Source organism: Orycteropus afer, unplaced genomic scaffold, assembly GCF_000298275.1.
Source record: "Orycteropus afer afer isolate SDZICR_OR568_19922 unplaced genomic scaffold, OryAfe1.0 scaffold00021, whole genome shotgun sequence".
NCBI lineage: Eukaryota > Metazoa > Chordata > Mammalia > Tubulidentata > Orycteropodidae > Orycteropus > Orycteropus afer.
The window spans coordinates 19,277,260-19,289,659 of record NW_006921608.1 but is presented as its reverse complement, the minus strand read 5'-3'; the positions used below and the strand labels follow the sequence as shown (position 1 = coordinate 19,289,659).

At 40.0% G+C, this 12,400-nt stretch overlaps 1 protein-coding gene across 1 annotated transcript in view; it reads left to right on the top strand.

Moving 5' to 3' along the window:
- Window positions 1-12,400, top strand: part of NDUFAF6 (NADH:ubiquinone oxidoreductase complex assembly factor 6) — an 82,481-nt gene that overhangs the window by 45,231 nt on the left and 24,850 nt on the right. Inside the window, exon 8 of the mRNA XM_007934856.2 lies at window positions 9,336-9,392. Coding sequence (XP_007933047.1) covers window positions 9,336-9,392 — 57 coding nt within the window. The remainder of the gene's footprint in view (window positions 1-9,335; window positions 9,393-12,400) is intronic.

Below are 12,400 nucleotides of genomic sequence, written 5' to 3'. Positions count from 1 at the left end.
TTAAAGCCTCCAAATTGTAAGAATAAACTCCTGTTTGTTTAAGCCATCCCATTTGTGGTATATTCTTGTCAGAGCAGCAGTAGGTAACCAGAACATTCATGTAGGCTGATTTTCCCATGGTCTGCTGGTCTATGGATTAGTTGTTTCTGTCTGTCTTTTGTTTTCTTCACTCTGCTTTGCTTTGTTTCTTTTCTTTTTTATTTATTTTAAATTTTTTTTTTTTATTTTTTATTTATTTTAAATGCATTTTATTGAAATATAATTTATGGACAGTGAGATACACAAAACTAAAGTGACATGGGTCAATGCATTTTTTCTTTTTCCTTTTTTTTTTTTTTGCAGTGTCCCCAGTCCTCACCTCCCACCCCTGGCAACCAACAAAGAAAGTTTCCCTCCATATATAAACCTTTCCTTGACCCTCCACAATGATGAACTAATACTGTATTTGTTCTTCTGTGACTGACTTAGTTCACTCAGCACAGTGTCCTCCAAGTCCATCCACACCATGCGGTGCTTTGCAGACTCCACATCACTCCTCAGTGCTGCATAGCACTCCATTGTGTGTATGCACCTCAGCTTGTTAAACCATTCCTCTGTTGATGGACACGTAGGTTGTCTCCAACCTCTTGCTGCTGCAAACAGTGCTGCGATGAACATGGGTGTGCATATATCTGTTCCTGTCCTGGCTCTCACCTCTCTAGGATATATACTTAGTAATGGGATTGCTGGGTCAAATGGTACCTCCAGTTTCAGCTTTCCAAGGAATTGCCATACTGCTTTCCACAGTGGTTGTATCATTTCACAGTCCCACCAGCAGTGTATGAGAGTCCCAGTCTCTCCACATCCCCGCCAGCATTTGTTATTTTCTATTTCATTGAACCTTGCCATCAGTGCTGGGGTGAGAGGGTATCTTGTTGTTTTGATTTGCATCTCTTTGATGGCTATTGATCATGAGCATTTTTTCATGTATTTGCTGACCACCTGAATATCCTCCTTGGTGAGGTGTCTATTCATGTCTTCTGTCCATTTTTTAAATGGATTGTTAATCCTTTTGCTTTTGAAGCATTGGAGTTTTCTATAAATCTTAGCGTTAAGTCCCTTGTCAGATATGTAATTACCGACAAATATAAATTTGTTGCTGTCATTTTGTTATGTGCTTTTTTGTGGTATTGGTTTCTTTGTTCCATATAATTTTCTGTGCTGAGCTCGTTTTGTTTATGAATCATGCTATCACTTCCTTCATTGTTATGTTTCAGTATTTGCAAAATGTTTATGCTGGTCTTCTTTTTTATTTTGATGTGAAGGTTTATCATTTTTCTTTGAGGTTACTCTGTGATTTATAGTTTTCTCCCCAAGTTTAGAACAGTCCATTCTATCTTGTAGTTGTCTTGACTTCCCTACCATTTAGAAGTTCTTTAACTACACAATTTTTTCCCTCTTTTTGGTTTATAGTTGTCCTCATTTGTCACTTGATGTTGTGGTTCCCTGTTTGCAATCTTTTAGGCTTATTTACTTTGGATACTTCTATAACTAGGTTGGTTTCTGGGTTATGTCATCATTTGTGTTAATTGTCAGTTGTTGTTGGCTGTTGTTGGTTCTCTGTCCAAAGGACTCCCTTTAGCATCTCTTGTAAGGTTGGTCTGGTTTTAACAAATTCTCTTAATTTCTGCTTATCTGTAAATGTCCTAATTTCACTGTCATATTTGAGAGACAATTTTGCTGGGTATATAATTCTTGGTTGGAAATTTTCTCTTTCAGGGTTTTATATACCATCCCATTGTCTTCTCGCCTGCATGGTTTCTGCTGAGAAATCTGAGCTTAGTCTTATTGGTTGCCCCTTGTAGGTAACTTTTGTTTTTTCCTGTGCTGCTTTCAGGATTTGTTCTTTGTCTTTGGTTTTGGTGAGTTTCATGATGATATGTCTTGGTGATTTTCCTTTGGGTTCTATCCTTGCAAAAAGGGCAAGGAGGCCATATCTTCTGACATCTTCTAACTGCACAAGAGGAGGACAGAATCATTAGCCCAAGGCCTATTCGTGTAAGGCCAGACATGCTGCCTCCCTCCAGCCTTTTCACAAACTGTTCCTCCCAAAGCACCCACCACCTTTCTCCTGGGTTCGATAATTCACTGCAGTGGCCACACAGAACTCACAGATTATGGAGTTTATTAGGGAAGCACCAGATTACAATTCAAGTTTGGGAAAAATGCTCAGGCTCTCTCAGCCCTCTATCTCTCACCCAACAGTCTCTTTCCCAGAAGTGCGTGTCCCTCGGTGTCTATCTCAGCAATACGTGTCTCTTGCATCTCTTTCCCAGCAGCGCGTGTCTCTCAGGAGCACGTTCCTTCTCAGCAGTACGTCCTTCTCACCCAGTAATCAGAGAGATTTCTGCCTCTAGGAGGCCTCCTTTTGAGCCTGGCAGAGTGGCCAAACTAGCCAATCATAACATCAGAATACTAAGCACCTGAGAGAGAGCGAACCTCCCAGAACATTGCTTTGTGCCACTCCCCACAGAAATACACCACATGGATAACATTTATAATCAGGAGCTCCTCAGTTGCTCACAGCAAATTCCACCATGGAGTTTACAAAGACTTATGGCTAGAAAGGCTATGCCAGGTAATTTACCACATCGCAATCCTGTTTGGGGTTTGCCGGACTTCTTGAATGGATATATTCTCATCTTTCATCATAGCAGGGAAATTCTCTTCCAACAAATCTTGGGCAATTTTTTCTGTGGTTTTATTTGTCTCTTGCTGTTCTGGAATTCTGATTACATGTAGGTTATTCTTTTTGATGGTATCCCACATGAACCTTAAGCTTTCTTCATTTTGTTTTGATCTTTTTTCTGATTGATCCCTTTCCAAAGAAGTATTGAGGTATTTGTCTTCAGTGTCACTAATTCTGTCTTCCATTGATTCACATCTCCTCCTTTTCCCATTCAATGTGTTATCTATTTCTGAAAATTTATTATTAATCTTCTGGACTATTGTGTGTAGATTTTGCATCATTTCTCATTTTTCATTCATTTTGTCATTTTGTTCTTGTATTGTCTTTCGAAATTGCTGTAGGGTGCTAAAGAGGCATGGAGGCCACATCTCCTGACCTCCTCTAACCCCACAAGAGGAAGACAGAATCACCATCAGTAGCCCAAGGCCTATTCCTGCAAGGCCAGACATGCTGCCTCCCTCCAGCCCTTTTACCAACCATTCCTCCCACAATACCCACCACCTTTCTGCTGGGTTCGATAATTTGCTGCAGTGGTCACACACAACTCACAGATTATAGGATTTATAGGGATGCACCAGGCTACAATTCAAGTTTAGGAACAATGCTCAGTCTCTTTCAGCCCACCGTCTCCTAGCCAACAGTCTCTGACAGTGTGTCTTCCACCAGTGTGTGTCTCTCGGTGTCTCTCTCAGCAATGTGTGTCTCTTGCGTCTCTTTCTCAGCAGCGCATGTCTCTCAGGAGCACGTTGCTGTCAGCAACACATCTTTCTCAGCCAGCAGTCAGAGAAACTTCTTCAGCCTCTAAGAGGGCTCCTTTTGAGCCTGGCAGAGTGGACAAATTAGCCAGTCATAACATTAGAATTCTAAACACCTAAGAGAAAGCAAACTCCCCAGAACATTGTTTTGTGCCACTGCAACATAAATACCCCAGGTGGATAACTTTAGCAATTAAGAACTCCTCAGTTGCTCACAAATTCCACCCGGAGTTTACAAAGACTTATAGCTAGAAAAGCCATACCAGGTAATTTACTACAACGCAAGGGCTTTCTCTGTTTTCCTCAATTTTGTCAGTGTTTTTCCTTGATCTGTCTCCCAATTCTTTGAGGATACCTAAATGTAATTCTTTTGAATTCCTTATCAGGGAGTTCCAATGCTGCATCTTCCTCAGGGATGTGTTTTGGGTCTGTATCCTTGTCCCTTATTTCTCCTGCTTTATCTTGCTTCTCTGTGTGGACTGTGATGCTCTTTATCTCCAAGGCATTGTGATGTTTTTGTGTTTATATTTAATTGGTGATTGTATATTGGAGTGACTTGCCCACAATTTTCATTTTCTTTGTATGTTATCTACGTAAGCAGGGTACTGTGCTGTGTTCCTCTGTTCGCTGGTTGGCAGCACTTACACACTCACTACCTGTCTCCTTTCCCATTGTCAGCCTCCCGTATGTCTGTGCCGTCCTTGGCAAAGAGAGCCTATTCTTAGGTCCCTGGAATCCAAATGAGAATGCTGTCACTTTAAAATCCAAAATGGTCACTGCTTGTAAACATTCAAAATGATTGTGCCCTTGGTCACTTTAAATGTCCAAAATGGCTGGCTCTTGTTAATAATCAAAATGGCTGTGCCCTCCATACAGATGAAAGTCCACAGCTCAGGTTGTCTCCCTCCTTGCTGTTTCCCTCACTAGTCATAGGCCACCAGCGTAATTGTCCCTGCAGTCCTTGGTGACCAGGGCTGATCTTTAGGTCAGTTCTCAGGTCCCAACACCACTTTGAAATATTCAGGCTGTTGGTCCTGTTAGAGTAGATAACAAGACCACTGCTCCGACCATCTCCGTACTCAATGTTTTCATTCAGGTTTTTCCACCAGTTGGTGCCTAATCCACTTCTGTATACTTCCTTTCAAAGCTCCAGGGCTCCAGGATGTATCTCTGTTAATTAGTTTCTTTTTTCTTCGTTGAAGATGGTCTGTGTAGCTTGTCTCCCTATTCCTCCATCTTACGGGAAGTCAGTTTTTCTTGTTTTTTGACACATTGATCTATTTTTCTCCTCAAAACATTCTAATGTTTTCTTCTTTTGCTTATTGGACTTTAGCTCCTGAACTGCTTCCTGATTTCTCGTGCATCTCATTTTAGGTGTTCCTCAAGAGTTGGTTCTTCATCTCTTCTCAAGCCTTAACTTGTTTTCTGTTTGGGATTTAACACTGTTGACTTTGCTGCTCTTTCTTGAAGCTTTCTGTGTTCTTCAAATCCATAGTGCTATTCTTTCCTGCTTCTCCTTGAACCGTTTCTTGTTGGTTTCAGTGGTGTCTGAAGACTTGATGGAACTTCCTGTTTCCTTGCATGCTATACTTGCTATTTTTATGCCTGTTAAGTTCCCTCTATTCCCCCCCTCCCCGCCCCAGTAGGCACTGCTCAGATGTCACCTAATCAGAAAGCCCTTTCCTGGCCACCTTATCTAAAGTAACATCCTCTCTTCCCACCACTATGTCCCTTTACTCTGCTTAACTCTTTTCACTTCCTGCCATATTAAAAGTTTGGTTATTTGTTTATTGTCTGTTTCCCTCCCAGTTCCCAGTAGAATGTAAGTAAAGTCAGACTTTGTTCTGTGCTGTGTTCCTCTGCATCTAGGATGTCTGGTACATTATCACCACTCAGTAAATATTTGTAGAGCATTAAATAAGTAATCAGCTTATAACTTCCTTGAGGACAAAGACTCTGTCTTAATCTTCTTTTCAATTTCCTCAAGAATCTAGCATAGTTCTGTGCCACAGCAGAATTATAAATAAAGTACATGAAGATTCAGATGAGAAATTAGTTAAAACTAGGAGGGTTTGGGGTAAGATCTGAGAACATTACAGAATGATAGAGGCAACAAAGATCTGGACCTTTGTGGGAACTTGAGAAGTACTAATTCACAGTTAATTTAGGAAGGGGCCACGAGTCTGTGTTTATAAAAAGCTTGATTTTTATAAACAGCTAGATTTGAAAAACTCGTGTTTAGGGTATGTGAAGTATGTCCCTGGAAGTAAGTTTGGAAGGGTGGATTGCAGATAGCTTGTGGAGCTGTGGAGGCTTTGTCAGGCAGTAGAGCTGGTGGATGAGAGTGCAAGCTCTGGGACTAGATGCTTGAATATAATCCTGGCTCTGCCACTTACTGGTCATGGATCTTAACCTCTCTGTGTTTCAGTTTTCTCATTTGTAAAAGAGGATCATTGTATTTATACCTAACTCAAATTGTTGTTATTTGGATAAATGAGTTAACATTCATAATGGGATTATAACACTGCCTGGAAAATAGTAAGTGCTAGTTAGCTATCATCATCATCATCATCATCAAGTAAAGCAATGGCACTAGTGTTGCATTCTAGAAAATTCTACAAGCAGTGTTTAAAAGAGATGAGGAAAATTGGGGTTAGACGATAAGTTAGGAGATTTATTTAGGAGAGAGAGAAAATATCAGATTCAGAGAGGATGGATTATACACACACATACACACATACTCAAATCATCTAAGCTTGACAACTGATTGGATTGTGGCAGAATCAGGAAAAGGGAAAGTTGAAGACATGCAAAGAGGTCAGGTATAGGTGATGACTCTGCCTACAGGGACTACAGTGAATAAGCATAGTATGCTAGGTGCTGATCAGTAGACTTTAGACTGTCTGCTGGATATAATTGAATTTGAGGTGATTGGAGGACATTTAGAAAGGTGACCTGTTGGAGGAATGCAGGATTGTGACTTTGAAAGGAGATCCAAATTAGAGATGGATTTGTGAGTTTTTCACTTAAAAAGCTTACTTTTAAAACTTTAAAAGTTTAAAGTTTTAAACTTTAAAGTTAAAACTTTAAGTTTGGGTGATATTGCCGAAGGAGAATGTATACTTATGGAAGAGGACCAAGGGCAGAACCACGAGACCCAACTCTTTTTATCAGATAGCAAGAGAAACGGCCATTTATTAGAAAGGGGGAAAAAGAGAATGATCAGATAAGGAGCACTGACAGTCAGTGTCTTGGAAACCGAGGGAGGAGAACGTTCCAAGAAAGGAATATCCAAATATTGCATGTTATAGAGACATTGAAGTGAAAAGATAGCTATGATGATTAGTAACAGATGATCATAAAGGAGCAGTTTTAGGAGACTTTGGTGGTGTAGTGCCTAAGCCATTTGACTGTTAACCAGAAGATTGGTGGTTCAAACCCACCAGGTGCTTCGCAGAAGGAAGACTGGGCAATCTACTTCTGTAAAGATTTACCACCTCACAAACCCAAAGGGGGTTGCTGTGAGTCTAAATCGACTTGATGGCAGTGAGTTTTGAGTTGGGGTAAAAGCAGTCAGCAGTGGGTTAGAAATAATTCTGGAAGCAGAGATAGTATCTGCCGTACTTGGCATGAAGGATATCATAAACAAAGACATGGAGATGAGAGTGAGTTTGGTGAGTACAGGATGATAGTCATCAGCCTGAGTGGGTCAGGGAGTCATTCCCCAGAGCAGTAGGGAGTTAGGTTGGAGAGAGGACATTAGAATTCCAGGATGAATAGTTGAGACTTGATCTACCAGGAATTTAAAGAAAGTAAAAATGAAATTATGACTTACAGACATGAATTTGGCTGGCTATGGAAAATGAGTTGAAGGTTGGGGAGCACAGAGACAAGGAGTCCAGTTGGGAGGATCTTTTATTCTTCTAAACAGGAGATAACAAGAATGTAGGGTAGGAATGAGCCTGCTTTAGCTCTTGGCTCCTAATTGAAAGCCTACCAGCTGCTCCATGGGAAGAAAGACCTGACAGTCTGCTTCATAAGGATTACAGCCTAGGAAACCATTTGGTTTAGTTCTACTCTGTCCTGTAAAGTCGTGATGAGTCATAATAGACTAGGCGGCAGTAGATTTGGTTTGGTTTTGGTTTCTTCATTTACCCTGTACCATAGAGCTGTTACAAAGCAGTAGGGGAAATGCCAGAGTCAATCTGTAAGAAAGAATGGAAGTCTTAAAATAGCTACATTGTCCTGAGTACTTTGCTGTTGGATTACGTACTGTCAAAGCTGTACGACTCATAGCAACTCTCTGTACAACAGAATGAAACACCGCCCAGTCCTGTGCCATCCTTAGTGTCATTGCTGTGCTTGAGCCCATCGTTGTAGCCACTGTGTCGGTCCATCTCATTGAGGACGTTTTCACTGACCCTCTTCTTTACCAAGCATGATACCCTTCTCTGGGGCTGATATCATTCTGACAACATGACCAAAGCAGAAGAGACAAAATCTTGCCATTCTCACTTCTAATGAGCATTCCAGCTGTACTTTGTCCAAGACAGTATTTTCATTCTTCTGGATGTCCATGGTACACTCAGTGTTCTTCACCAACACCACAATTAAAATGTGTCACTTCTTCTGCAGTCTTCCTTATTCATTGTCCAGCTCTCTCATACATAGGAGGCTTTTGAAAATACCATGGTCAGGCACACCTTAGTCTTCAAAGTGACATCTTAATTCTTTAACGCTTCAAAGAGGTCTTTTGCAACAGATTTGCCCAATGCAATACGTTGTTTGATTTCTGGATTGCTGCTTCCATGGGCTTTGATTATGGATCCAAGTAAAATGAAATCCTTGACAATGTTTATCTTTTTCTGTTTGTCACTGTGTTGCTTGTTGGTCCAGTTGTGAGGATTTTTGTTTTCTTTTTGTTGAGGTGTAATTCATCCTGAAGGCTATAGTCTTTGCTCTTCATCAGTAAGTGCTTCGAGCCTTTGTCATTTTCAGCAAACACGGTTCTGTCATCTACATATTACAGGTTGTTAAAGAGTCTTCTTCCTCCAATCCTGTTGCCATGTTCTTCTTCATATAATCTAGCTTCTAGTATTAATTTGCTTAGTATACAGATTGAATAAGTATGGTGAAAGACTACAACCCTGATATTAAACCATGCAGTATCCCTTTTTTCTGTTTGAACGACTGCCTTTTGGTCTATATACAGGTTCTTCATCAGCACAATTTAGTGTTTTGGGATTGCCATTCTTCACAATGTTACGCGTAGACTGTTAGCCCTTTGCATAGTCTGTAGAACATAGATAAACATCTTTCTGGTATTCTTTGCTTTCATACAAGATCTATCTGGCATCAGTAGTGATGTCCTTCTTTCCACGTCCTCTTCTGAAACTAACTAGGATTTCTGGCAGTTTTCTGTCAATATACTGCTGCAACCATTTTTGAATTATTTTCAGCAAAATTTTACTTGTGTGTGATGTTAATGATGTTGTTCGGTAATTTCTTCATTCTTCTGGATCACCTTTCTTTGGAATGGGTGCAAATATGAACCTCTTCCAGTTGGTTAGCCAGATAGCTGTCTTCCACATTTCTTAGTATAAACAAGTGAGCGCCTCCAGCGCTACTTCGTATGTTGAAACATGTCAATGGATATTCCGTCAGTTCCTGGAGCCTGAGTACTGTAGGTTTATGAAATCAGCAGGAGATGAGAAATATTTTCCTGCTTTTGTGAGAGGCCCCAACCTGTTGTTAAATTGCTAGTGTTACTTTGTGTTCAGTTTTATAGGGAGAGTGTTTATTTCTAGAAGTATTTATATATCAAACCAATTTCCTTTTCTTTTCTTTTTTAGGCTAGGTCCTTCCACAAAAGTGTTCCTGTGAAAGCATTTCCCGCTTTTCTTCCAACGGTAAGGAGATTAACAAAGAAGGCTCTGTAATTAGTGGAACAGATGTGTCTGGTCTCTTTTTATGTTTTATAAAGATGCCAGTGCAGTTCTTCAGTTTGCAGCCTCTGGTTTTGTTTCCCTCCCTCATGGTGAGTTTACTAGTTACGCTGGTGATGATCATTCCTGTATTTCCTAGTCAGCAGAGTTGTTGGTAGCACTGACTTTGCAGCCAGACTACATGGGTTCGAATCTGTGTTGCCATCTGCTGACCACAGGAGCTGAAGTTCCTTAACCACTATGTTCCTCAGTTTACTCATATGTAAAATGGGAATAATAAGAGAACCTACCTCACTGAGTTCTTTTGACTACTTTTTTTATGTACCAAAAACCTACTGCTGTCCAGTTGATTCCAACTTATAGTGACCCTGTAGGACAAAGTAGAACTGCCCCATAGGGTTTCTAAGGCTATAATCTTTATGGATGTAGACTGCCACATCGTTCTTTTGTGGAGCATGACTGGTGGGTTCTAACCACTGAACTTTTGGTGCAGCTGAGTGCTTTAACCACTTCACCACCAGGGCTTCTTTCCATAGTAATAACCAAAAAACAAACCTACTGCCATTGAGTCGAAGAACAGGGTAGTACTGCCCTTAGGATTTCCAAGGCTGTAATATTTATGCAAGTCGATTGCCACATCTTTCTCCTGTGAAGTGGCTTGTGGGTTAGGTGCTCCTTACTTTCCTTTTAATTTTTTTCCAGAGAAACTATAGTGTAGCACTAGTTCCTGAATAGTGGTCCACAGACCAGTGCTGAGCTAGCTGCATCAGAATAACTCGGAAACCTTTTTAAAAATATACATTCTTATTAGAGGTGGTCCCTAGAGGGATTTGTGGTTTAAAACCTGATATGTAGCCAGGTGTGGGAGCTATGTTCTATATAAACTAATGATGATAGGTACCAATTATTTAGTGCCTGTTACAAGACATGCTTTGGGCTAGGTCATTCCATACATTAGCCCTATTCCTCTAAGGTATGTTTTACTTCATTTTATAGATAGAAACCTGGGTTCAGAGATTTTGTGATCTTTGAAGATTGAAAGCTAATGCATTTTTACAATGCCAGACAAATCTAACTTCTTTCTTCCCTAAAACCTCAAGTATATGTAAAGGTGTATTTCTGTCCCTTCACATCTTTCATCCCAGCTCTCACGTCTGAATATTTGAGATTGTTTTGTTTCTTTATTGGGTTTGCTTATTATAAAAGTAATACATGAATTAAATGTTCATGTAAGAGGATACAAAAGAAGAAAATGTGAACCTCTCACAATTCCACCCTGTCCAAAGATAATTGTGTTCATCTTTCTGGGTTTAATGCACATATAATCACATGTATATAGATAGATAGATAGATAGATAGATAGATAGATAGATAGATTTTTTTTTCTTTTGTATAAATGGGGTATCAATCACCTCTTTCCATGTCAATACATATTGTTCTATATCACCCTTTTTAATGGTTATTTATATTCCATTTAGTGGATGTACTTTCACCTGTTGAACTTACTCTCTAAATAAGTCCCATAAGGTTAATTTTGTTCGTTATTATGAAAAAAAGACTGTTCTTTGGTCTGGCTACCCATCAGAATCACTTGTAGAGCATTTTAAAAACAAAACAAGTGAGCAGCATCTAAGGTTTAACTATTGGTTTCTCCACGTCAAGAGCAAAAAAGAGTGAAGAAAATCAAAGACTTAGGGAAACAATTGGTCCAAAGAACAATGGTCCACACTAACCTCAGATTCCATGACCTTGAAACTGAAAGTTCAGAAGGCAGGAAGGGTTAGGAAAGAAGGAATGCAAATGAGAAACATAGGGAAGAAGTGGGTGGAGTGATATTACATCATGGGGATTTGCAATCAATGACATGAAACAAAAATGTATGAATTATTGAATGGAAAAACAATTTGCTCTGTAAACTTTCACCCGAATCACAATAAAATGTTAAAAAAGAATTGATGGCAACAGTGAAACAAAACAAAATGATGCTTAGGCCCCTCCCCAGACCAATTAAAGTTGAATCCAGACCTTGATACTTCTAAAAGGTCCTCCTGACTATTCAGAACAACTAGGACTGAGAACCACTTAGAGTGGAGGTTCTCCACGTGTGGTCCTTGGCCCTAAGCAGAAAGGGTACTTACTAGATGTGCAGGTCGTGGGCCCATGCAGACCTACTGAATCAGCAACTGGGGCTGGGCTTCAGCTCTGTTGCCATCCTGTGCCAGAAGAAGCTGGAGGACTATGTGGTGATTCCTCAGGGACTGCTTTTATTGCAGGGCTTCAAACTGGTTCGTTCTGGTTTGACCCTCTGCTGAGAATTTGCGTTTTCACCTCAAATACACTGAATCAGAATTTACAGTTTAACAGGATGCTCAGCTGATTCCTATGTGTACATCTTTAAGCATCACCTGGAGATTTATATAAGTCAGTTGTATAAAATATTTTTCCTGAATTGTCTGAAAGAGTATACTAAATTACTTTCTCACTTGCTGTCCTGAGGGGATATTTAATATTAATTTTCAATTCTAGAGTGTTTAATAACATACTTTTAAGCTACTTTAGGTAGCGAAACGAGTGCTAGATTTGGATTCAGAGAGACCAACTTTCAAATTCCACCTCTGCCTTGTCTGGTTATGTGACCTTGGTAGGCATACTATTCAACAGTTCTAGGTCTCAGTTTCTCATCTATAATAGAATCTTTCTCCTAGGGTGTCATAAGAATTAAATGACATGTATGCCACAATGATTAAATGACACATAATATGCAAGACCTGGCACATAAAATTTTTAAAAATTGGTAATGCGAGGAGGCGGGGCAAGATGGCGGACTAGGCAGAAGGATTGCACAGACCCTCTTCAACAAAGAAAAGGGAAACCAATTAATACAGACACAGAAGATAATCTTGGACCCCTGAGCCTTGAAGGAAAGGATGCAGATTTGGACTAAACCCCAACTAGCAGAAGAATTTGCGTGA